At 37.0% G+C, this 26,036-nt stretch overlaps 1 protein-coding gene across 1 annotated transcript in view; it reads left to right on the forward strand.

Moving 5' to 3' along the window:
- The window catches only part of LOC115926883 (ADP-ribose pyrophosphatase, mitochondrial-like), a 32,919-nt gene extending 7,117 nt beyond the window's left edge, over positions 1-25,802 (forward strand). Inside the window, exons 2-8 of the mRNA XM_030992475.1 lie at positions 8,619-9,253; positions 18,059-18,316; positions 18,964-19,062; positions 19,441-19,527; positions 19,992-20,103; positions 23,582-23,725; positions 24,460-25,802. Coding sequence (XP_030848335.1) covers positions 8,634-9,253; positions 18,059-18,316; positions 18,964-19,062; positions 19,441-19,527; positions 19,992-20,103; positions 23,582-23,725; positions 24,460-24,690 — 1,551 coding nt within the window. The 5' untranslated portion in view covers positions 8,619-8,633 and the 3' untranslated portion in view covers positions 24,691-25,802. The remainder of the gene's footprint in view (positions 1-8,618; positions 9,254-18,058; positions 18,317-18,963; positions 19,063-19,440; positions 19,528-19,991; positions 20,104-23,581; positions 23,726-24,459) is intronic.
- The last annotated feature ends 234 nt before the right edge of the window (positions 25,803-26,036 follow it).

Here is a 26,036-nt window from a genome sequence, read left to right on the forward strand (position 1 = left end):
TAATCATTGAAATCTTGGAGAATTAGTTTTTAAAAATTCATCATTGCTCCTCCTACAACTTACTCAAAGATCACATAACGAACTTGTCTGACTCTGCAGCCTTTGGGGAGGTGCGTAAACAGTATCCTGTTTCAATGTGCTCTTGTGGGATCTAATCATGAATACCATTTAATAGTTTAATAGAAAATTGTCGCTAGGTTGTGGTGTTGTTTACAGGGGCCATAGCTATCTGTTTTCACTGGATGTTTAATACTCTTTTCTAACTGCACTCTATCGGAGTCACACCGATGAAAATACCGATTGAATTTTCCTTATGTAAACAAAGGTGAAACCGCAGTTTTCCCCCTGTCGGTTTCTAACTGCCGGTGAAATTCACTCGCTGTGGCGAGCCCTTGCCGGAAGTGAAGAATTATTATGTAATTATTATGCCCGCGCTCCATCTAGCTAGCATGCAGCATGTTCAACCATAAGTCAACAAACACAGCTGGTTACGATAAAGCGCGCGTACACTGCGACGTTTGACCATTTTAATCGCTGTTTTAATCGCCTTTTTCTCCCGAACGTTTTCTAACTGCACGTTTCATCGGTGTCACACCGATAGAATGAGAATTTCTCCTGCTCTTGAGCAGGAGAATTTAATCGCCTATTTCTCTTCTTTTCATCGGCTATTTAATCGCCTTTTTCTCCTCTGTTGCTTTCTAACTGCCACTTTCATCGGATGCGTCCGGATGCATCCGATGAAAATCGGTGCAGTTAGAAAAGGGTATTAGTCTGCACTCTGCAAGCATTAAAAGAGTTGGTGATGGAGTACTTTAACTGTCAGTCAATAAGATGATGTTGTACCAATAGTTCCTCTTCTTGAGCTCAACTATTCCAAGGGAATTCCCCTGTCAATCTCAATTTTTTTTTTTGGAGGTCACTGAACTTCTGAGGAAAAAAATTGTATGGTTTAGTCAATCATTTTCCAACTGTTTTGTTCAGTCTGATGTGTTTGTGCCTACATTGTACATGTACATGTATTTTGAACTGGAAGTAGATTTGTAGAGGGATAGAGATTTGTCTCCTAGTGACAGTTACCAAGACTTTCCTGTTTTTCAAACAAACTGCCTGAAATACCAGACTGTAATGAGTTGTATTGTTTTTGAAATGTTATCTGTATGATGGGTTAATAGAGAAGTCACATGACCGATCAGGAGGGCCAGGAAGAGGGAAAGTGATGTCATGACCCCAATCACGTTGAGGATCAGTTGTCAAACCTCTAGTCTTACATTGCAGATAGGTTTCCATTATTGTAAACTATTTGCTATTTGCGATGAGAAAGTAATGTTGTCTTTGGCGAGTTATGCTTTATTTATAATCTGAATTAGTTTGGTATACATGTAAATATAGGACTTTGTATGAAATACTTCTTTTTTTTCCCCCAAGTTGAAGCGTAATCAGTAAATTGCCTTGGCCTTTCTTTCTTCAATTCCAACGCTTTGGTCTGGTTGATGCTGTTCTAGATCCAAACTTCTATCAAGCGTCTTAAATTCCAGTAGTGCTTAGACTATTTGGGAGTCTGCCAGGCCAGCATGTATTCCTACTGGATCATGTCTATCATATTGTCATTCCTCCCTGCCTGAGATATCTCATACCAGTATATGTCAAGGTAACGATCACATGCATCGACATAAACTGTTCTGGAGTTCGGTTTAGTTGTGATACGCAATACAACAGTCAAGTACATCTGTCTGCGGTGTATGGAAACATGCATACATGAATCACATTAGGATGAAAGCTGTTTTGTAACTACATACAGGAAGAATTACATTCTGTTTTGGCTGGCGTTGACATTTATACAGTCGAAACCTGGTTTTACTGTGATGTTCTAGTGAATGAGAGTCTTATTTCTGAGGAGAACATTGCACTTTGGAGAACTTGTGTCAAGTTGATTGGAAGTTTTTCAAGGATATAGTGGAGTTTGTAAAGTGGCAGGAGTTTCTTGGATCATCATAAAACCAAACATCATGGGATGGTGAGTTCAGATCAGTCTTGACTAGTTGACATCTTTAGAGCAGAACATGTACTAACAGTCAAATGTTTCTTGCTGGATATACATGTACTTGTGATGCTTGGCTGCCCCAGACCTCCACTCTCATGCATGTGCTTCTCCATCTTGCATTCTTGGATCATTTTTGTGTGCTTGCACAGTGTTGGTTATTGGTAATATGGCCGTTATTTGTACTTCTCCTTTATGTTTGATGATGAGTGACCAAACTTTTATACAGTATTGTCATCCTTTGCAGTTTGCTTCCTATATATCCTTGTTTTAACATTACTTTGAAATTTTATCATTAGAAATGAAAAGTGTTAAACTGTGAATTGTAACTTTGAAAACAATTTCCATGAGTTATTGGTAATTTATATACATTATGCTGGTACATTGTATTAACTTCCAGAACATGTGATGTGACATCAATACCCTCTGTGTGTACCTGAACATGAACATGTATATGTATAGATAGTTAAATGAAGGTTTCAAGCAGTTAATATCCTGTGTCTCAAGGGCACTTCAGCTTTGTAAGGAGGGAGAAAGTACTGGAATTTAATTTTTCCCCCTGCAGGATCAATGATGGTCAGGTTTCTAAGCTTTTACAAATAATCGCCTGCGGATAGTGTATTGAACTCTGAATATCTGATTGTACTATTTTTGAGATATGGTCCAGAAATGTATGCTTTCTTCCAAGTTTCTTTGAATACATATTTACTGTAGGTGGCTTCAGGTTATTAAAAGAGTATTTTAATATGATTTCAGTTGTTAATTATTTCCATTGTTCATTTGATCTACATGTAAATTCATCCTTCCCATTCCAATTTTGTGTAGATTGCAGTTACATGTACATTGATGTATATTTCAAGTTTTTATTAGATTATTTCATGCCCATCAATAAGAACAGCTGTAGACTAGGAAGTTCATGTACAGTATAAGATATGCATATTCAGTATTACTATTAGACCTTGATGAAAATAGAAGTCACTGGCATAAAAAGCTCACATCAGAGTTTCAGAAAATTGATTGGCATACCAGTGCAAATTAACCAAACAAGTCAATCATCATGCACAGCTGCTACCACAGTGTAAACTGTATATGAGAGAGAGAGAGAGAGAGAGAGAGAGAGAGGGGCAGAGACATTGAAGTTGTTTACATTATCAACCATCAACATCTTGAATTTCAATAGGAGGAAAAAAACAATTACTGTGTAGGCGACTAGGCGTAAACTCACCAAACAAAATTCTTTTGAACTTGAATCACACATTCCAGCGTACTGGTTGGCTTAAACTCCTACATGTACATTGCCTACTGAAAGCTAGAATGGCATGAACTATGTCAAAGTATGGGCCTACACACCCACCTGTCACACCCATCTGTCACACCCACCTGTCACACCCACCTGACACACCCACCTGACACACCCACCTGCCTCTCCATTCTGTAATGTAGTTGGCATTCCTTTTTAATCCAATTTGCCTAATCCATTTAAATGTCCAATGTACCTAGTGTATCAGGCTATCAATCATCTGTTTATTCTATTTTATTCTTTTTGAACTATTTTAGGGGCTGTGGGTTGTAGAAAGGGCTGCATGTGCAAGATTGTTTGTAATATTTTAAGCGTACCTTATACATGCATGTCAAGATGAGAGTCTCGACTCTCAAGTATTGAATCGTGAATACTTTCACTCAGTTTGGCCCATGATAAGGCTCTCAGGTCTTCTCTAGCCTAAATCTGTTGAATAATACTGATGTATCTGTTTTGAGTATTAAAGCAGTGAGCTCAAGGTTGTACACTGTGGGCAGGAATCAGGACTGTACATGTACGTTTCTCCTTTTTACATGTTGTCAGGCCTATGACTGGTATGTACAATGTAACTCTGATGGCAGTTTGGTCAGGAGATCATGTCTTGTTGGCTTGTCTTGTACATCATCAAAAGTTTAACTTTGCACTGGTGATATTTTTGACTTGTGAATTAGTTCCCATCTTGCTCTGACTCTGAGTTCATTGTCATTGATCCTACAGTGTATTTGTTCAGTGAAGCTTCTTTGTAGTCTGTTACATGTACTTGCGTGTACATCGAGGGACCACCCTTAGCAACAGGCAGCCATCTAGCTTCCAGAATTTCTTTAAAACTACAAAAGTTTGAGTAAACTGACTTACTCAAAACTGACAACTTGGTGTTTGAAGGTGTTCTTGAAAATCGTTTGACTCTTTCTTTACTCAGTGTGTAACTGTATAAAGTACATATTGATATGATGCATCATTTTAGTTTAGATCTAATGTACATGCAGCCATACATACAAAATGTAACAATGTGTGTAATACATACATGTACATTACAAGCCTTGTAATACCCAGCGGCAGTAAATTTGATAGCTCATATGAGTATATATTACTCCATAGGCATTACATCCCAGGCATCAAGATTGTATCATGTTACAGGGAGCGTTGTATCATCATGTAGGCATGCATTGAGTCATTTACAAAGTATGTCCTCAAGTGACATGTATTACAATGTAGGCTCACATTGTGTACAATGTACCGTGTAATTGTTCATGTAGGTGAAGGTGGGGCCTATTGACTTTGGGTGTTATTAAAGGCACTGTGGTATTTTTCTTCTAAGAAAAATAAGTAATGTTTATTATGGGAATAGAAATACCATACACCCCTGTATTTACTTTACTAACAATGACACAAATTTTGCTCATAATATACTGTCTGTACTATTGAGGGTCATAAGGGCATCACCTTTGTGTCCAAGTATGCATGGCTCTCAACAGACTACAGATAGCTCTGGGCCCCGTCTTATAAAAGAGTTGATATCAATCGTAACTTATTTGCGATTAATATCAACTACATGTATGTACATACATGTATGTAAGAGATAGGAGACTGCAAACTAGCGATTGAATGGAGGACTTATGATTGATTTGGTTCAATGATCGCCACTCTTTATTAGACAGGGGCCCTGGTATCTTCCTCTGTTTTGTTTCATTTATAAAGGTGCACATGTTGGTTGCTAATCATACATGTATGCCTAAAAGAAATAATACAACATCCACAGTGGGTAATTAATTTCATTGCTTTCCTTTGAAAGCGATACATATTCTTGCAAATGTGTATCAGTAAAAGGAGTAGCAATTTGAAAGGAAATCGTTGGAAATCATAAAATCATGTTTTTTATTACATTTTTGGCATTTGTGTGTTTCTTCAAATATTAACTTCATTTAATAGTACCATCAAATGCAAGGCGTTTGACTCTCCATGTACCTGTACATTGTAAGCCTATGTACCGGTATGCATAAAATATTGGAAAGTGAGGGGGGCTGGTTTTTATTGACACCACTACTTAAATTGGTCCTACCTGGCTTCACAAAAGGACTTTTGTTCAATCTAAATATCAAACATTTGCTTTCCAGGCTTCCAGCACATCACTCATGTGGTATTGTATAGATTGTATTGATCACTAGTATTGTATCTATGAACATTGATTGCACGGTATCTACCAAATGAAAAATAAACACAAGGCATTCAGATGCAGATGAAGGCATTATTCAATTTACTAGCAAAACACAGCTCATGTTTAATATACAGGTATACATTTGCTTTTGGAAGATTTTATGAGTTACCATAGTGTGTCCTGTATGACATAACGCTATGCGTTTTATCCGTACATGTATATTTTATTCAAATATAAAATCACTAGATATAACTTTTGAAATAAAGTTTTTTTTCCGGTATCACTACATGAACTGTACCACAAGTCAGTGCTCATATGAAGAGAATTTTCATTTCCATATGAAATAAATGGATCAAGGTCATATGAATTATCATACCATAGGACATACATGTATGTACATGTACTGCGTGAAATCGACCCTTTCAATGAAAATGTGACAAAGATTATTGAGAAGATTCATCCCATCTAATTTTTGATGCAGAACTTGTAAGTACTGCACTGAGGCCACATTTTTTTTTTAAAGGTATTTTATTTCAATCTTCTCAGATTTGCTATTTTGAAAGCAGAGAGTTTCCAGAGCTCTTTTAGGAACTGCCAGAAATAAAGTTGTCTTGCAGTTGCAGTTCTCTCAGTCCTGTTTTATGGGGTTTTTATTTTTCTTTACTTGGCACATACAGGGTATACAGTTATTTCATAAGCTTTTGAATATTTTTGGTAGAATTTTATTTCTTCATTACAGCAAAGTAGAATATATTTATGTACATATAGTAGATTCACTATGTTTTTTTATTTCCATGTAACTATTATTATTATTATTATTATATGCAGGCCTGTAATGCCAAGGTTAAGAGATCCGTCCATATACTACTGTAAAACATCTTGCACATCATACCAACCAGCATATTGATTTTATAATCAATCACTGGTTCATACACAGAATCATTGTGGTTCTTATTTCATACATTTTTCAATGATCAATCAATGTTAGGGCATAGTTTTTATCTACATAAATCTACATACATGTATTTCAATAAAAACACAAAGAGTGGAAGCCTACACCAGTACATATATACACTGTAGCTGCTCTTCAAAGCTCCAAGTATCTCTGTTTATGGGTAAATACTTCTTTTTTCATTACTTTTATAAATCTGTGAGTATTATAAAAAGTCATGTTGAACTTAAATATAGACAATAAAACAGTATTTTTAGATTTCCAGTTTTCATACTTTGTAATGTACATGTAGCTGAAGTAAATGTTTGTGAAGAATTTACTCTGTGGGTAATTTATACCATCGACCCTAAAAAATGGCAGCATTTATCATTTATTACTTCTGTTTGTATGATCTGGGCCCAGTCTTGTAAAGAGTTACGATTGATTCCAATCAATCGCAAGTTTGCAGTCTCCTATATCTTATGTACATAGTTGCGATTGATATCAACTCTAATAAGACGGGGCCCAGGTAGTGACAGATTGAAGTACATGTACATGTACATGTACAGTGTACATACCTGTGCATGTGTATCATGCATCACAATAGTAAGCAAATATTAATCGATTACGAGGGTAATGGTTCAAACTATCATCGCCGAGGTGATCTCGGGGCTACTATCTTCCTGAGCCGCAAGGCGAGGGAAGATGGTAGCCCCGAGATCACCTCGGCAATAAGGTCTATTTAAAGTGAATTTTACATAATAATAACTGATTCTGCAGACAGTTTAGCTTCAGCTAGATTTTACAAAGCGCAACATGCATACATGACATACAGTCGATGCGCGCTCATTTGACATTGACTTTGACATTTCGCGTAACCTACTTTGCTATGCGTATTCAATGGGCAAGGGTGGGGTAGCAGCAAAAAATAACTTTACAATAAGTACTATCTCAGGTAGATAGTACTTATCTATACCTTTTTCGTGCTCTGTACAATCGCAATGCAAACAACTATACATGAGGGATATAACAAATATTAGATGAGAACCTACATTTTGCATAGTGGCATCTTGTGTACATGTAGAATTTTCTCATGATATAGGCCTATACATGTACATAACATAGATTGTATGAAAATAATTATAAATGAACACAGCTTATTTTATTTTTGTAGAGGTGGCAGTGATGTGTTTTTATATTTATAGAACAATACAAAACAACAGGAAATATTTGTGAAGAGCAAGCAAATCTCAAAGTTTGGTGAATAATTTCAATATTTTTATTGTCAGGTGACTAATTCATGTGATTTCCTTTGTGAAAGCTTTGCCATTGTATTTGAGCAAGAATAATAGGCAAAGGTTGGGGGTTATTTCCTTTTCTTGAAGGACACAATAAGGATGGGTAAAATGTAATATTTTAATTTCAGAAATGACCTGTGAACAAGAACAAAAAAGGAGTACACAATAGTTTATGTTTATATTCATTTAGGAATGTGTTCGGATCAAAATCAAAATACATTGGAAAAACTGCAAAAAAACAAAAATAGCTACAACTACATGTACATATGATTGATGTTCCATATCATTATAATGCATGCAAACTTGTAAGTTGCCTTTCGTTGTATAAGTTAACGTTTCCACATTTTGGCAGCAAACAATGGATATTTATGGCATTAAACACATTATATTTATTGGCAGGTGGTGTACGGACTGAACCTTAGCCTAACCGATCAGGAAATCGCGGTTTCCTGGTTTCTATCTTGTTTTCACCCACAAATCCTAAACTAATCTAGTATTAAACAGCTTTATTGATCCATGAAGAGCCAACCCTGTCCTGATCAGATGACAAATGCGATATCATAATTCAGTTCAAACATGATATTGATAAAAACAGATTGTCTGAAACTGTAGAGGTAGAATTTGTGCTGTAAATGTATTCTTAGTTGTAACCTATCACATGTAGTTTTTGATATAGCCTTTAGTCTAAGTTCCAATTTCAATTCATTAGCCTCAGTAGGATCTGACATTTCCGATATAGCAATTGATCAAAATTGCTTGTGCATGCACTTTACTGCTACAGTATCAGATTGTTCAAACTGTCTCATAATTGCAACAGTTTGATAGTCAGTCAGTAGTGTTAGCACTTTATCTCTTTTCTTCTTGGAATTCTCCTCTCCTTATAATCTTCATCATAGTCAGATCAAGACTTCATGAAGACCCAGCGTAACACCCGAGCTATGGCTAAGAGACAGCAGCCAAAGGACTCTAGGAAGCGCCCTGTCAAGGTCACCCAACCCTTGACAGGGGACATAGTGGTAGCTGCTATCACTGCCCTCAGGAATGCCAATGGTTCCTCTGCTCAATCAATAAAGAACTACATCAAGACAATACACGGTGACATCGGTGAGACACCTTCCCTGGGTCGTGCTCTCAAAGCAGCTTCCAGGAGAGGCGAGATTGAGCTAGTAGCGGCAGGGGGTGGTCTATTAACCTACAAGTTGGCTAAAAAAGGCAAGTCAAAGACCTTGCGGGCCAGGGGAGCTGCGAAGAAGAAACCTAGCGCTACCAGTGCCCTGCCCAAAACGAGAAGCGAGACGCTTGCTACGAAGAAACAAGCTAAAGATGCTATTAATAAACCTGCCAAGAAGGGTATCAAGAAGGTTTGCAAGGGACCCACAACCTTGAAGGCAACACCGTCTAAGAAGGCCTCTGCCAAGAAAACGACAAAGGGAGCTCCAAAGAAGCAGGGTGCAAGGAAGCCGCTCAAGAAAGCCACCAAGATAAGAGATGACGAGGAGACATCACGTGACAGCAGGGAGACCAGGGAGAAGTAAACATTTCTTACCTCTTGTCTTGCAACCTTCAAAATCATATTCTTTTGAATCATTTGCTTCTACTTATTAGAATGTGCTTGTTTAAAATTTTATTTTGTAGAATATTCTTGGTTGCTTCTGCCATGGGCATATGATCATCTTAGTTAATACTTAACATGGATGCTATTTCTAATGGTTGCCAGCAAATGACATGAAAATTGCATGCCAACAGGTACCTGCTTTGTAAAATTATGATTCAGGTACCTGCTTTGTAAAATTATGATTATTTCTGAATTTCTTACAACTTGAGTTTGACATCAATCGCAACTCTATAGAGCATAGGGAATTGTAATATTGTGATTCAGATTCAGATTCAGATTAATTTCTTATGAATAGGATGACTCTGCAACCGATAGGGATTAGTCTTGGCATACACATACATGTATATGTAGTTTGCAAAGCAGCCTACTTCACGGTGTATTCACCAATCAAAGACATTTCTTTCATATCTACTAATGAGATTTCATCAGACATTCAAAATTTTGTTAACTTTTTCTTTGCCACTAAGTTTACAAACATGCATCACAACTTAGGATTTCATTAGGCTGGTACGTCATTGTTCATTTTTGTCATTTTTTCATCTTAGACTCGTAACAAAAATCTTTGTCCTATTTGTGTATGAGATAAAGTATAAAATTTGAATGGTTAGAATGGTCTACATGTACCGGTAGATGCCTCTGTAGGTATCGACCTGATAAGGTTACTCTAAGACTGCAAAAGGGGTAGAACTGGTCCATATAACAATAGGACTAGCTCCATCTCAATAATCTTTCATAGAACAAATTATGCATATAATTTATTTTTGTTAATCATACATGAATCATGTGCATGTAAAGTAAATGAATCCATCAATCATATGATACTCTCTGAATTTATCATTAACTCATAAAACTACTAACTTGTGCATTAGCTGCATGATGCATGGAATGGCATTTCAGTGCATGTATACACAAAGGATTTCTTGAGTATTGGTATGCAAATAACCTATTTCATTTGCTTTTTGATTGTGCATATATGGATAACCATATGCACAATGTCAATGAGTTAGACCAGTTGAAGTTCTGTTCCTTGACTGAAAGTTGGTGGTTGACTTGGTCAAGTTGGTGCACTACATAAACATCAAAGTTTGTCATCTCAAACTTGACTGTTTTTTATTCCTACTAAAAATTACAGATGTGGCTTCTCTTTTTGTGAAGCACAATTTCTAGCTTCAACTGTGATATCTCATGACAAAAGTGAATACATAGGGCCAATATTTATAAGATGGGACACCAGCATGGCACCATAAATTAGTAAATTATTTACTCTGTACAGAATGTTTGGGTAATTCAGGAGTTAAAACAATTCAGGGAAATATTTAACAGCATTCAATAATGAAATTACATTTATGTACATATCACATAATTTAACACAGAAATTTACTAGCCTGACCCTCGCATTTAGGATTGGTTTCAGAGACAAAAACAAGAATTGTTTTGTTAATTTGAAATTAGTTTCACAAATGTCTGAGGATTGTTCAGGTCATGTGTCTTAAATATCTCATGAACTTGTGACAGGAAGTGGTGTCTAGTGTCAGGTCCAAGTTGCAGACATTTTGTGCTGATCTCTCTTGATGTCTTTTCCAGTGCGAGCTCAGTCGCTAGAGCATATAGCCTTTAGAGTCGGTGGGTTATTACATCCAGTGGTTCGGTGGTCATAGAATGCACTCTTTAGGCCTGTCTACATCAGCTCAAGTTGGCCAAATAGCCCGCTATTTCTGATTCTGGAAATTAGCCCGATCAGGAAATAGCAGGCTACTTGGCAGGTGAAGACGCAAATATAGTGAGCCATTTGCTCATGAAATCTTTCCAAGATATCTTGGGCTAGTTTGCCAAATCGCCCTCTATTTGTCTGGTCCATCTACATGTAAACCAGCACCAAAAACTCGCACTTTGCGGGAAACACTGAGCAAATTTCTTGAGCTCTAGTTTCTAGCTGATGACGCGATTTATAACTTCAGGCTAATTTTCCAAATCAGAAATAGCAGGCTGTTTGGACAACTCAAGCTGATGAAGACGAGCCTAATACTTATGAGGAGCTTGGGATGAACTTTATTTTATGTTTTCAGGGGAAAGTAGATATTTACATACATGTACATTTATGTGACAGCAATTTAGTTACTATGAAACCTTAAGCAGCTGTTGCATATGACAGAGCCACATTTTATTTCATAATTTGTGGTCATAATACAAGGATGACATCACACATCTGATCTTAAATGCAAAGTGTGGAATGTAAATCACTCATGTTTGTCTCATCTGTGTCAATAGCAATATAATTAAAAGGTTAATTCATAAACCGACATGGAGACACCCACCTTTCTAAGGCCATTTTAGACCAGATGGTTACCTACATAGATGCGAGTGCATATCTAATTGACATACATGTGTGCTGATGATTTGGCTTTGTAATTAATGTGAAAGCTCTTAGTGGGTTTTCCGCTAATTGGGATCCTGAAAAGTCTATTAATTGCTATGGCAACCAATTTAGACAGAAGAGGCTGTGAGTGCATGCTTTCATTGCTAATATGAATGAATCATACTCTTTCATCTCTTTGCACAAATATAATCCCATATGTTACGTTATCCTGACTTTCAGGAAAGAAACAAGGTTATTAATACAAGCTTGTAGGCAAGAAGGAGACCTTCAGGCTACACATATAGCTTTTAATCTGATCTGGGGCGCAAGAAATGTTTGTAATTGCCAATCAATGTCTTTCCATTGGGCAATGGTACATTTACTTGGTTTCAAAATTGGGACCTCCAATTAGTACAAGAACATTTTTCTCCTCCAAAGTCATTATAGATTAAGAATAAATTATGCAATAATTAATTATCTCTTGTGTTCATCATGTGATCAATGCAAGGAATAGCAATGTAGTTTTCTGCTTACATACATATCAAGATCCTCCCCCCCCCTTCCCCTCCCCCTTCCCCTCCCCCTTCCCCTCCCCCTTCCCCTCCCCCTTCCCCTCCCCCTTCCCCTCCCCCTTCCCCTCCCCCTCCCATCCAGACAATGCTTTAGTCGGGTAAAATACAAGTTTTGCTTTGCAATAATAAGACAGGAGAAAACAAGAATAATTGAATGATTGCGTGATAGAAGAACAGCTTGAATTTTCACCCATCGGGCTTCCTCAGGAAATCAAGCTGTTTCATGAAGTGTGGCATGGATCATTTACCAACTGGATGTGCAATGATTTTGTTTTACATTTCCCAAGCAGAGAGGAATCATGGTGCGTAGCTGGACTTTTTCCATTGTTTCTGGGGAAGGAGAAAGGTTTCGTAAAACACCGGGGCCTACATCACATTGTTTTGAAACTCTACATCCTGTTTCCCCATCAAAGGACCCATGTGGATATGAGTCATGAATGTACTCTGAAGAACATATCAGGGAGCTATTGCCATGTGCATAATAAATATATATTGTACAGCTGTACTTATATTCAAAAAATTCTCTGGCTTGGATTATAGTTGATGGAAGTTGTAAATAGTAGTTTCTTTATGCTGGACTGCCTATTGTATTTCTATTGAAATTGAGTGTAGACTGTCTATAATATACCTGTATTGCACTTCTCGTCTGTGTCGCTGTATAAGGGCATTACCTCTGGGTCAAAGTACATGAGTTAATGGTAATACCATTCTTGCTTTAAAAAAAATCCATTTCTTGTGTAGTGATGCTTGTCCATGATTTTGAGAGCATATGACACCCTATGACTGTACATGAACCTCTAATAATACTCCCCATAATACATTTTTATGCCTCCGCCACCGAAGGTGGTGCCGGAGGCATCATGTTTTCGGGTTGTCCGTCCGTACGTCCGTACGTCCGTCCGTACGTCCGTCCGTCCGTCCCGTTTGACCGTTATCACAATATCTCAAGAACCATTTAAGATTTAAACTTAAGACTCGGGAATAGTATTCATCACCATAGGAAGACGATCTGATTAGATTTTGGAGTACGTAGGTCAAAGGTCACAGGTCACAGAGGTCAACTTATGAAATTCCTTGTATTGAGTTTGTTAGCGCGATATCTCAAGAACCATTTGAGATTTAAACTTCAAACTTAAGGATAGTATGTATCACCATAGGAAGACGATCTGATTAGATTTTGGAGCACGTATGTCAAAGGTCAAGGGTCACAGAGGTCAACTTATGAAATTCCATACATTGAGATTGTTATCATGATATCTCAAGAACCACTGGAGATTTAAACTTCAAACTTAGTGATAGTGTGTATCACTATAGGAAAACAATCTGATTACATTTTGGGTCACGAGGTCAAAGGTCAAATGTCACAGGGCTCATTATGTATGCAAAAACAGCTTGTGATCGCGTTATCTGAACAACCGATTGATGGATTCCTGCCAAACTTTGGTCATGTAAGTATCTTGCAGAGCTGATGAACTGAGTAGATTTTGGGGTCATGAGGTCAAAGGTCAAAGGTCACAGGGCTCATTATGTATGCAAAAACAGCTTGTGATCGCGTTATCTGAAGAACTGATTGATGGGTTCCTGCCAAACTTTGGTCATGTATGTATCTTGCAAAGCCAATGAACTGATTAGATTTTGGGGTCACGAGGTCAAAGGTCACAGCGCACATTGTGTATGCAAAAACAGCTCGTGATCGCCTTATCTCAAGAACCGATTGATGGATTCCTGCCAAACTTAGGTCATGTATGTTACTTGCAGAGCTGATGAACTGATTAGATTTTGGGGTCATGAGGTAAAGGTCAAGGTCATGCGGCTCATTATGTATGCAAAAATAGCTTGTGATCGTATTATCATTAGAACAGATTGATGGATTCCTGCCAAACTTAGATCATTTATGTATCTTGCAGAGCCAATGAATGGTTCATAAGATCAAAGGTCATGGGCTCATTATGTATGCAAAAATAGCTTGTGGACGCATTCTCATTAGAACTGACAGATGGATTACTATTTAACTCAGGAAATCTTGCAGAGCCAATGAACTGAGTAGATTTTAGGGTCATGAGGTCAAAGATCAAAGGGTCATATATGTATATGAGAAATTGCTTGTAATCACGATATTCTGAGAACATGTTAATGGATTACAATTGAACTTCAATTTCAAAAAATTTCTTCCGTTTCGGTTTGTAAAATTGCTCTATGACGGAGGCATCATTTTCGACTGCGCGCAGTCGAATTCCATCTAGTTTGTTTATTATTCAGTTGTTTACACTCTATTTAATATCGTATTGATAAGTCCTTGATTCTGCATACCAATGGTATTGACCATACATTTTTTTTCTTTATTATTCAATTGTTTACCGGTACACTCTATTTAATATCATATTGATAAGTCCTCGATTTTGCATAATGGTACTGACCATACATTTTTTGTTTATTATTTATTTGTTTACACTCTATTTAATATCGTATTGATCAGTCCTTGATTTTGCATAATGGTACTGACCATACATTTTTTGTTAATTATTTATTTGTTTACACTCTATTTAATATCGTATTGATCAGTCCTTGATTCTGCATAATGGTACTGACCATACATTTTTTGTTTATTATTCATTGGTTTACACTCTATTTACCGGTAATAACAACTCTTTCGGTGGTATTGATAAGTCCTTGATTCTGCATAAAGGTACTGACCATGAAGGACAGGTGCATGTAGATGATGTCTGTTATCACTTCCTGATCAACCTTGATCAACCTGGAGACTGAACTACATGTACATGGTCAGTGTAGGCCTATATAGGGTGCGTTCAAGCGATTTTTTGAAGCTAGAATCACAAATATGAATCACAATTTAAAACGCTGTTAAAAAACACGGTTACTGCGGGAGAGCGTTCAAGCAATTTTTCATCAACGCTGATTCTCGCTCATTTTAAGCCCAGCCACTGCTCATCACACTGCAGTTTGACCCAAGAAGTTTAGGTCCACTTCGCCGCATGCTTTCTGTCTGTGTTTACGGTCGACTGTCGGTCAAACTGGAACGATAATGACGTCATAGAATCATGATTGAGATCTCTGTTCACTCAAGCGAATTTAAGCGACGATACAAAATGCATCTTTTTCAGCGTTTCATGTTTGTGTTTTTAAACACGTTTATTTTTACAACCGACAAAAAAATTGCTTGAACGCAACCGTGTTTTAAACTAAAAGTCTTTGAAAAACGTGATTCTAGGGTGAAAAAGTGTCAATTGGAAGTACCCCAATTCACACAAAAGGATAAAGGTTTTGAAATATGGTTTAATTCCCCTGGTGTTTGCACCTGTTCACACATAAGATATTATAAACACAATTTCCTATTCTCACTTAAACTGACCTCTGATATAGCACAGAAGACAAATGGCAAAGTAATGACAAAAAAAAAGCAGTATTTATGCAATTTGATTTGTGGTTCATATCTCACTCGGTCAATACCAATTACTGCTACCTCACACACAATCACACATAATTTGAAATTTCTAATGGACTTTATAAAAAAGCTTTCTTCCAGCAATTTTTCAATCACACTTCTTGTCCTTGTGTGAATGAGACTTCCATGGTCATAATACATGGTGGTTGATGAACCAGATGTGGAGGGATGCGCATGAAGGAATCTACTATTGACTGGCTGGCTGGCTTCTGCTACAGAGAACTTGTCCTCATTTCAGGGTTCTACACATTGTAATATATAGCTTCTATACTGCTATTCAATGCGTTTCCCCCATTTGTCTGTCTTCAGTTCATCATCTGGAATGTATATTTTATTGAATTTGTGGAAATGTTGTTGATGTCATCTGTGCTGGACAATTCAAAGAGTCTCTTGATACTTGGTAATAGGAGTAGAAACACAGGATCCTTAGCTTAGTAAGTACATTAAGTTATCAAGGTTGAGATTCTTTGATTGATTTGTGGATGAAAATGATAATTTTAACTGGAAACAAGCTTAGGCCTCACTGTACAAAACTGCTGCGTTGAAAAAAATTCCTAAGGAATACCATGTACCTGGTACTCATGAAGGGTTTTTTTTTTGTTTTTTTTTTAATAGCAGGGGTGGTGGGTGGGTGAAGAGGTAGTTTGTCTATTTATTTTTTACTTTTTTATCTTAGCTTAAAAACCTCAAATTTTCATTATTTGTACATACTGTAGGTCATAATTATTGGATGTAATTTGTTAAGTATACATGTATTTAATTTCCTTTCTGTAATTTACATCCATGTACATGATGCATAATTATGTTCACAAAATTGTTATTGATGTTTTTTGTTTTGTTTCTGTTTATTTGGAGGAATAAAAAATGAACCAAAAAGTGGTTGTGGGTGAGAGAAAGAGATAGAGAGAGAGGGGGGCATGGTGGAGGGGAAGAGTATGAGGGTGGGGTGCATGGAAATTTCAATCGCTGATGCTGAGTTATTTTTCATGGTTATAGATAGAAGAGCGAAGTCTGTTTTCAAGTTTGTTTCATAAGGTTTCTTGTCTCACCTTTCCTGCTTCCGGACAGACAGTATGAGGAAGTGTAGTCACGATTCTTGGATAGTTGATATGTGTAGCTCTTTCATACTTAATATTTTACATAAAGAGGAGTTTGCAACTTCAATGAAATATAAGACACACTTATGATAATTTTTCACATACTGTACATGTAAATGTAATTCATTAAATGTCTTAAAAATATTGCTTTTTAATCCAAAGGAGAAATGTTTAAGTGTATTTGTTAAACTGAATCCTCGATAGGAACAAAGCATAATTTATACATTTTTACAATACAGATGAAATCAGGCATTCAAATAGGGAAGTGGTATTTAAGTTACATCTCATGCATGAAGATTTGTCAAGTTCTCATTATCGGTAGATGACTATTTAACAATAATATGACCAAATAAGGAAGTTTTGAAGTAGAAAAGGCAAAGTTTTGCTAATGCAAAAACTGAATCCTCAATAGGAACAAAGCATAATTTATATATTTACATACAGATGAAATCAGGCATTCAAATAGGGAAGTGGTACTTTTAATATTTACATGTCATGCATGAAGATTTATTACCGGTATTATTATTATTTATCAAATTCTCATAAGATGGCTATTTAACAATAATATGACCAAATCAGGAAGTTTCAAAGTAGAAAAAGCAAAATTTTGCAAATGCTTGCCATTTTCCACAATTTGCTGATTGTTTCAGGCATACAAAGTATTTCTAACGAGAGGAGTGGTATCAACAATTACTAATATGTTTAATTGTTATTTGAACATAATTTCTAGGAAAACTGAATAATAATCCCAATCTTGAAGCACTAATTTCCGTTACGAGGACTCCACTTAAATTTCTAACGGGATTGTTTTCAGGAAATGACAAATATAAAAGAGTTCCTGGTTCCTCCTAAAGACAGTATTGTTGGAGCTCGTCCTTGTGTACCGTGCGTTTTATTACAGTTTGCTCCCAATAGTTTGCTTACTGCATGTTTGAATCTCAAAATTTTGTAGGCGTTGCTGCTTGGACTCCAACGCATCCAGGGATTGTGTGACAAGCATCCAGTTTTTCAGGAGAAAAAAGTAATTTGAAGAAAGTTCACAGCTTGGACAGTCATTCTTTCATTGTTACATATGATGCACATTATTGGTAGATGCCAGACCTGCTCTTCCGTCATTAAAAAATTGACAAAAACTGGAAGCCTTTAGTATTTTAGATGGTTATTTTCCCTTAGACCCCTGTTATTTTGCTCTAATATTGACTTCATTCCTCATTTTGTTTTTTTCTGCTGCAGCCTCTTCTCTTCCGTTGGCCTCTGTGGACATTACTTCCATCTTCCGAAGGTCACCCGTGGTGGGTCGTCCTCGATCACACCCGCCACCATGATACATACCAAGGCTAGACACACCATCTATCCTAACTCTACGGTGGGTAGGTTACCAGTACCAGATGATAAGGTTCCTTGGAAGGTGGAATGGCCGGAGTATAGCCCTGTCAAATACACATCAGATCATGTCAAAGCTGGACCTGTCTGGGCAGATCCAGATATCATGTGAGTACACAAATTCATCCTTTATTTTGTTTTCATTAAAAAAAATGTTTTTAGTTATTATTATTTCTATTTCATTTCATTTTTTGGAGGGGGGGGGGAAGTCGTTTTCATGTAATCTGTGGACTAGAAAGAACTATCAGTAAGGTGAAAAGCAGTTCAGAGCAGATGCTCAAGAATTTCCATCTGTTCTCAGCCTAAAACCTGAAGAAACTTGTTATAGTGAACGTTACCCAGATCTTAATTTATGGAATATAATAATGTTATTACATTTGTATTAAGTATTTGGCACCACCCGAAAGAACATTCAGATTTCTTGAGATAGCCACAGTGTTAACGCAGAAAATAAGCAGAAGTAGCTGATTTCACTTTGAATGGTACATGTATGATTATTAAAACAAATGTATACATGTATCAAAATTGAAATGTGGACTCATATAATGTGATGTACTGGTATGCAATCTTTACCTAACTGCAATGTTCACACTCTTCAAAATACACTGTGAAGCATTTATTTATATATGGATGCTTGAATACAGGTAAAGGTTATGCATCTGTTTGTGTTAGCTTAGCATAATGTGTATCATTTATCAAGTTAATTGTGGATTTTCATTCTCTCATTTTGTTTTGTTTTATTTCTACCTATCTAGGCAAAAGGGTAGTCCATCATTAAACTTCAACAGTAAAGATGGGAAAGTGAATCGCCGTAGCTACATAGGCGACTATGGTTGCGTGGACGGAGTACCAAGGTATGCAGTCATTTAGACAGGAATTCATGGTTAAAAATGCAGCCGGCAAATTTTGTTGTCGTTGAAATTGTAAATGCACAAAGGCTCATTTAAGCATCTGTAGGTGTTTGCTGCTGTTTAAAAAACTGGTGCAGCAAAATGAAAACAGACAAGCATAGAGTGCTTCACATTTGCCGTAACTTATAACAAACATATGATGGAGTATTGTATGGAGCCTTTGTTGCATAAAGCTATACATTTGTAGCACTACTAATTTATTAAAGCTTTCATGAAAACCGATGTCAGCAGGTTGTAATGTAAATCTCTGAACATCATAGTTTTGAGTAGCCTTCGCAAAAAAAAAGATAAATTGTTTTTCCATTTCTGGTCTATCCCCAGGAATCCATGCGGACGTACTGGAATGATGGAGAGAGGTTTATTAGGGAAATGGGGACCCAACCATGCAGCTGATCCTATTGTAACCAGGTAATATTATGATTCTAATAGTGGTGATGGTGATGATGATGATGATAACGATGACGACAAAGACAAAGACAAAGACGACGACGATGATGATGATGATGAAGATAAAGATGAAGGTTATGTTGGTGATGATGCTGGTAGCTATAATAGTGGTAATGGTAGTGGTAGTGGTGGTGGTGGTGTTGATGGTGATGATGATGACAGTAATTATTGTTGTGATGGAGATGATGGTGGTGGTGGTGGTGGTGATGGCGATTGTGATGATGAAGATAATTGTAATGGTGTTGTTTTTGATGAGGATTATGATAACGCTGTAGCTGATGATAATTCAAATGTTGAATACCTTACATAGAAGTTCCAAGATATCCAAGAAAGAATTTGAATTGGACACAACTTGCTTTTCAATTAACTTTGTCTTCTTTAGGCATTTCCAAATAATGATGTACTTGATGTCTGTTATCTTTCAGGTGGAAGAGAGATTCATCAGGCAAGAAAGTTCTTCACCCTACCTCAGGCAAACCCATACTTCAATTCATCTCAATTAGGAGGAAAGATTCAGGAGAGTGGGCGATACCAGGGGTAAGTGGGTCATTAAGAGCACAGTTATAACAAAGGTTAAAGGTCTATAAGAAGGTGATTGTGGTAAGGGCGAGAGAGTGGCGAGAGAGTTATAGCAGGGGAGGTGTAAGATCTTTATAAGAGGGTACTTCCAGAGAGTCAGGTGAAAGAGCTAAATTGTATTGTGTAATAGGGTCACGTCACCTATATACTGGGGGGAAATGATCTATACCAGGGCTAAGCATACTATGAAGGTTGTGTTAGGATTAAAACAGTGTATGGGAGGGTTGTAACTGGGATAGAATATAGAGGTGTCATGGTCGAGTGGATATGTCACCAGACTGTCGATCACAAGGTCTGGGGTTCAAGTCCCGCCGCGGCACTAATGTTCTTTGACAAGACATTTATCTACATTTGCCACACTCAACCCAGGTGATGTAAATGGGTTCCTGGCAGATATTAATTCCTTGAAATGCTAGAGCACCGTAATGCCGTACTGCGTTTAGCCGTGCTAAAGCCAGGGTAATAATGAGGAGCGCCAAGAGTGTCAAGCAGCGCTCAAAATACACGGGGGCGATGGGCGATTCGCCCCCGTGAGCTCCATAATCGCCCCCGTCAGGTTGCCCACGGGGGCGATTGAAAAATTAAAAATCGCCCCCGTGGAATTATAAAATAAAGATTATCTTTTCTGATATAACTTTAACACAATATTGAGTATCAATTTTCAAACCTTAAACCAATGAAATGGAACTTAGATGGCGCTTTCTCTCCCATCTCTATGAGTATTACCGATACAAACAACGGAAGCTCGCAGTACAGCTAGTGCGGCCCTCAGCAGTGGCTATACTGCGCCGGTAGTACCGGTGTGCACGCTGACGCCCAATATCTGCTGGAGCTGGAGACGATCGCGCAAGGACTGAAACATGGAGAAGTTTTTCGTTGTGAAAAGTGTGAATCCTCTGAAATCTGGTTATTCTAAAAGGCCAGCAAATAATGTAACTCGACCAGTAAATCAATATTGAGAAGGAGATCACCAAAGATGTTGCAGGGTGTAAAGTTGTGTAATGTTTTATTACACGACTTAACACAACCCGTGTTTAAGAAGTGAACCATTCAATGTTGTGTAAAGTCGTTACACAACGAATTAGCAGTGCACACACATGTAAATCTGAGATTGTTCATTAATATTATGTTATTAAATACAGTTTGCAGAATCATCTGTAAATAACTATGTTAAGCATTGACAGTCTATAAAAAATAGTTCCATAAATTAATATATCTCTGTGTTTGGATCAAGCAAAACAAATGCGTTTCCGGAAGCGAGAAAAAAAAATATGGAAAGAGGGGAAGGTCGAAATCTGTTTACGTGCAATACTTTTAGTGCACCGCGAGGACAACTATATTATGTCAAAGTCATGTTAATCCAGATAAGGTTATTCGAGGAATAAACTTTCAGATTCATATTTAAATCCCAATAAATAATATGTAGTCAAAATTAAATATAGTAAGGTACAATCGACATGTCTACGGGTGCTTCCACTAAACGACATGACTTGAAAAAATAATAGAAAAGCACGCACGTGCAACGAGGACAAAATAAGAATAAGGTAACAGCCCAGTATATACATCATCCATCTTTCGAAACTAACTACGAGGGTGGCGCTAATTTTCTCTTTCGATTCATAATTAAATAGAAAACAGGATGAGCTCAGAGTTTTTATGTCGACCATTACCATTAAAACCATTTTTTTCTCCTCCTGCGAAATCAGGGGGGGGGTCTGGTCTAGGTCTCTACTTTTCTGAAGAGGAGTGTTAATTACTCTTGTGTAATAAGATTGACAAGGTATTCATGTCTTTTGTCCTTTTTGCTATTAATTCTGAATAGTTTAGGGCAATTCCACGGTAACGGAAGGACACTCAGACAAGATTTTTGAACTTCAGGTTCATACTAAAAGAACTGTTTTATTAGTATAAGATGTGAAACAGTACAGATATAATACCTATATAAGTGCCTTTAATTCTCCCCTAAAAAATTGTCATTATAGTTAAGTAGTTTAAGAATGTGCATATTAATTATCTCGGTAACGGAAGGACATAAAAATGGACATGGTTTTTCCAGTTAATTAGTGTTTATCCAAACTTTGTGAAGTTGATGAAGCTTTCCACTTGACTGAAACACATTTTGTTCCCCATAGTTTAATACATACTAATAAAACATTTCTTTTAGTATGAACCTGAAGTTCAAAAATCTTGTCTGAGTGTCCTTCCGTTACCGTGGAATTGCCCTGTAGTTGTGTTTTGTGGCCAAGTTTCTATTTCGACATCACCCCCGCGTGAGAACAGTGAAGATATATATTTTCGAGCTCAAGTACTTCCATATTTCAGCTTTTAATCAACTACAAAGGCGATATGGGCGCGACAAGAAAAATTAACAAAATAGGCTAAAGTTCAGTCGATTGCAACGGTTTTTCCCTCTGGCATTCACGAGTGTTCATAAAATTATATAATACTTGTATATGTTTAAGAGAACTAGTCCTAACGAACAAAGGAAACTCCAATTTGACTATACTACATTGCGACGATCATATCCACTATCCAGATTGAGTAATACGTATGTATACGGGCTTGGACCAGAAATTTCGTACAAAGGGAAGAGATCTGACCATTAGCTGCATGTTATAACTTGTAAAGTTGTAAGAGAAATAATGCCGACTATTAATGATAATGATGAAATAGCAAATAATTTAGGAGTTTCATGGGTACCACCAATTCAATGGAAAAAGAGCCCCCGTCTGTACTAAAAAAGCCCCTGTGAGAAGGCTCACGGGGGCGCTTTTTATTTTGGAAGAGCCCCCGTGGACAAAAAATTAATTTGAGCCCTGGTGTCAAGTCTGACAGACATGGGCGCTTTACAATATTATTATAACAGGGGGGGGGGGTAGGAATGTTATGCTAGAGGTCAGAGTGCTATGTTAGGGGTAAGAAGGACTGGACTCTGTAGGATGTAAGAGAGGGGTTGAGATGAGAGGGCTGAGAGGGGGGCCATACCAGGGTGGAGGGTTCTACACTGGCTCTTGGAGTAATCAAACATGTACCAGTGATAAGTGGCCTATACGTGAGTGAGTGAGTCTGCGCTTGTAAAAATGATGCCTGGCTGGAATGCTCCCAGGGAGTGGAGAATGTGCATACATTGTGTGTGGGTTAGCCTGAATCCGATGACCGTGTTAATTATATATCTGTAAAGCGCTTAGACACATCATCGATTTATTAAGCGCTATATAAAAGCTAAATATTATTATTGTTGTAAAAATTGCAATATTCTAATTTACTATGTCTAGGAGAATTTCGAATTTTGTTTTTTGTTTTTTTGTTTCTTATGTCTGTTACATGTACTTTTCTCTAAGCGCCATGAGCACCGAAAGGTGGACCTGTGCGCTATACAAATAACCATTATTATTGTTATTAAAAGTGTCTGTTTCTATTTGTGTGTTTATTACAGGGCATGGTGGATGCTGGAGAGAAGGTATCACAAGCCTTGAAGAGAGAGTTTGGTGAAGAAGCGATGAACTCATTATCATTACAGGACAAAGAATGCAAAGCTGTAGAGAAAGCAGTAGCTAACCTCTTCAAACATGGTGTTGAGGTGAGTAACTACCCACATTGTCAGTCAAAGGATGATTAGGGTCATCCCTTAATGCCCCTCTGCACTAGTCTAGTTTGTTCAGGGGATTAGACCTCCTTGTAAGGTCACTGACAGGTGGTTATCACATCAAATCAGCTCTCATTAACATAAGTAAAAGGGGATCATGGGGGACCCACAGTCACCGATTAGGCATTGTTCGCTATATAGAGGGCGCAAGTAGCTATAAGAAGTGAATTGGGGCTTTAAAGGAGGGGTTGGTTTCTGGTGTACATCTACTTGTTGTCCGAGGGGGTGGGGGGTTTGTCAGGGGAAGGTAGTTGTTCCCTTTGGGATACGGGTAGTTGTTTGAGTTTGATAGTCTAAGGGATAGTTGTCCCCAATTGTGTATGTGAATTAAAGGTATGACATCAATGGCCACTGAGGAGGAGCCAGAAACAAAATCAGGGTTACTTTGGGTAGTAACGTCGTTTATAATTTTCTTAAAAATGCAGAGAATTGGAGTTGGTGAATTTTTTGGACACGGCACTATTTCACTATTCCAGCATTGGTTAACATGTGGAACATGCATAAAGCCTGCTTTTGTCAACATATGCCAATTGTACAATGTTTATTGAAAACTTTCTCCAAATAATTTGGCACTCTTGAGTTTAATTCATTTTAGTTCATGGCAAATAAAGAATAAAACTAAGTTTCATATCCATATAGTAAATTGACCCTACTTGATTTGTTTCTAGGTGTACCGAGGCTATGTAGATGATCCACGGAACACAGACAATGCCTGGATGGAAACCATGGCTGTCAACTTCCATGACGACCAGGGAACAAGCGTTGCTAAGTTCTCTCTTCATGCCGGTGATGATGCTGCTGCAGTCCAATGGCACGATGTCGGGTCAGAGATGAAACTCTACGCTAGTCATTCGTCTTTTATTGAAATGGTCACAAAGAGAGTAGGGGCTCACTGGTAATACACTCTGCTAATAGATCTATGTCATAGTTTTTTTTTACTGTGTCTAGTGGATAGTCCAAGTGCTGTATCGTTCGGGTCATTTTTTAATAAAAAAAACATATTCTGGTTAACCTTCATGAAATAATCCTTAAATAATCTTCGATATATGAATACCAATAAGCGTGTATACATTACTTTTTTCACAATCATAAACAATAAGCATTTTGCAAAGTAAAAAAAAAATATGCAGATATTAATGAAGATACAAACCTTAAGATTACAATCTTGATGTCAAAGTAGGTTAATTTCAAAGACATTTAATGAGAAAAAGTTTCCATTAAATTGTCATGAATTTGACATTACTGTTTAAACTATAACAAAGATAGAATGTACATGCATGTTTTTCAAAATAACAGAAATCATGTCGTTGAGACTCACATTACATGCAAGCATTTTCTTGTCACATTATTTCTTAAGTTTACTTTTTATCAAGTGGATTATAACTTTGAAATAGGGCAATTATCTTCTGCAATATAATTGCCTTCCAACTGATTTGTGTACATGTATGTATATATGGGTGCCGTGAGATATTGTCTAGTATTAGTGTATAAGTACAGTTTTGTTATGTGTACGGTGACAATGCAAAGCTGATTAATGTATTGTTTATAGTTGTAATTCAGAATGTGCTTCAAATTTAGACTGAATATTTGATTGTGCTATTAATAGAGAATACAACCTTGATAATACGTTACTCTGAGTGAATGCAGATAAATCAAGAGAACAAATGAAATCGGACGAATGATAAAAAAGTTCATATTTTTCAAATTTGAGATCATTGTTCATATGGGACCTTCAAATCAACATATTGGTAACGTTACTCTGATGTATTGTCAGACAAATCTTGCTACACACAAAATCATCTTTTTTTCAGTAGAACAGTATGTCTGTTTATTGACAACACTTGTGAACATAAAGTAGTATTTATTGAGTATAGCATTCAGGGAAAAGGTTTATGAAGGGGAGAAATGGAAATTAATTATAATTTCGTGGACGACAAAAGGGAGTATTAGTCACAAGCGACCAACCAAATTGCCAGTTTGAAATTCACATAGACTTAGTGATGTCCTCTTTGAAATTTACATCTTGTTTCTCATATTTTTCTGCTTTCACACAAGTCAACTTATACAAATATTGGATTGCCCTTTAAAGATAAAGTCAACATTATTATTCAAAGGATTCATAGCAAAATTGACCAAGATGAAATAAATTTGTAATATTCTTTGGTAGTTTACATGATATGTACAAATGGGCGTGGTACTTAAGCAGATTTATTTGATTCATTTAATATTATTATTGATTATATAT

The sequence above is a fragment of the Strongylocentrotus purpuratus genome, unplaced genomic scaffold (assembly GCF_000002235.5).
Source record: "Strongylocentrotus purpuratus isolate Spur 01 unplaced genomic scaffold, Spur_5.0 spur5_scaffold_2, whole genome shotgun sequence".
NCBI classification, from domain to species: domain Eukaryota; kingdom Metazoa; phylum Echinodermata; class Echinoidea; order Camarodonta; family Strongylocentrotidae; genus Strongylocentrotus; species Strongylocentrotus purpuratus.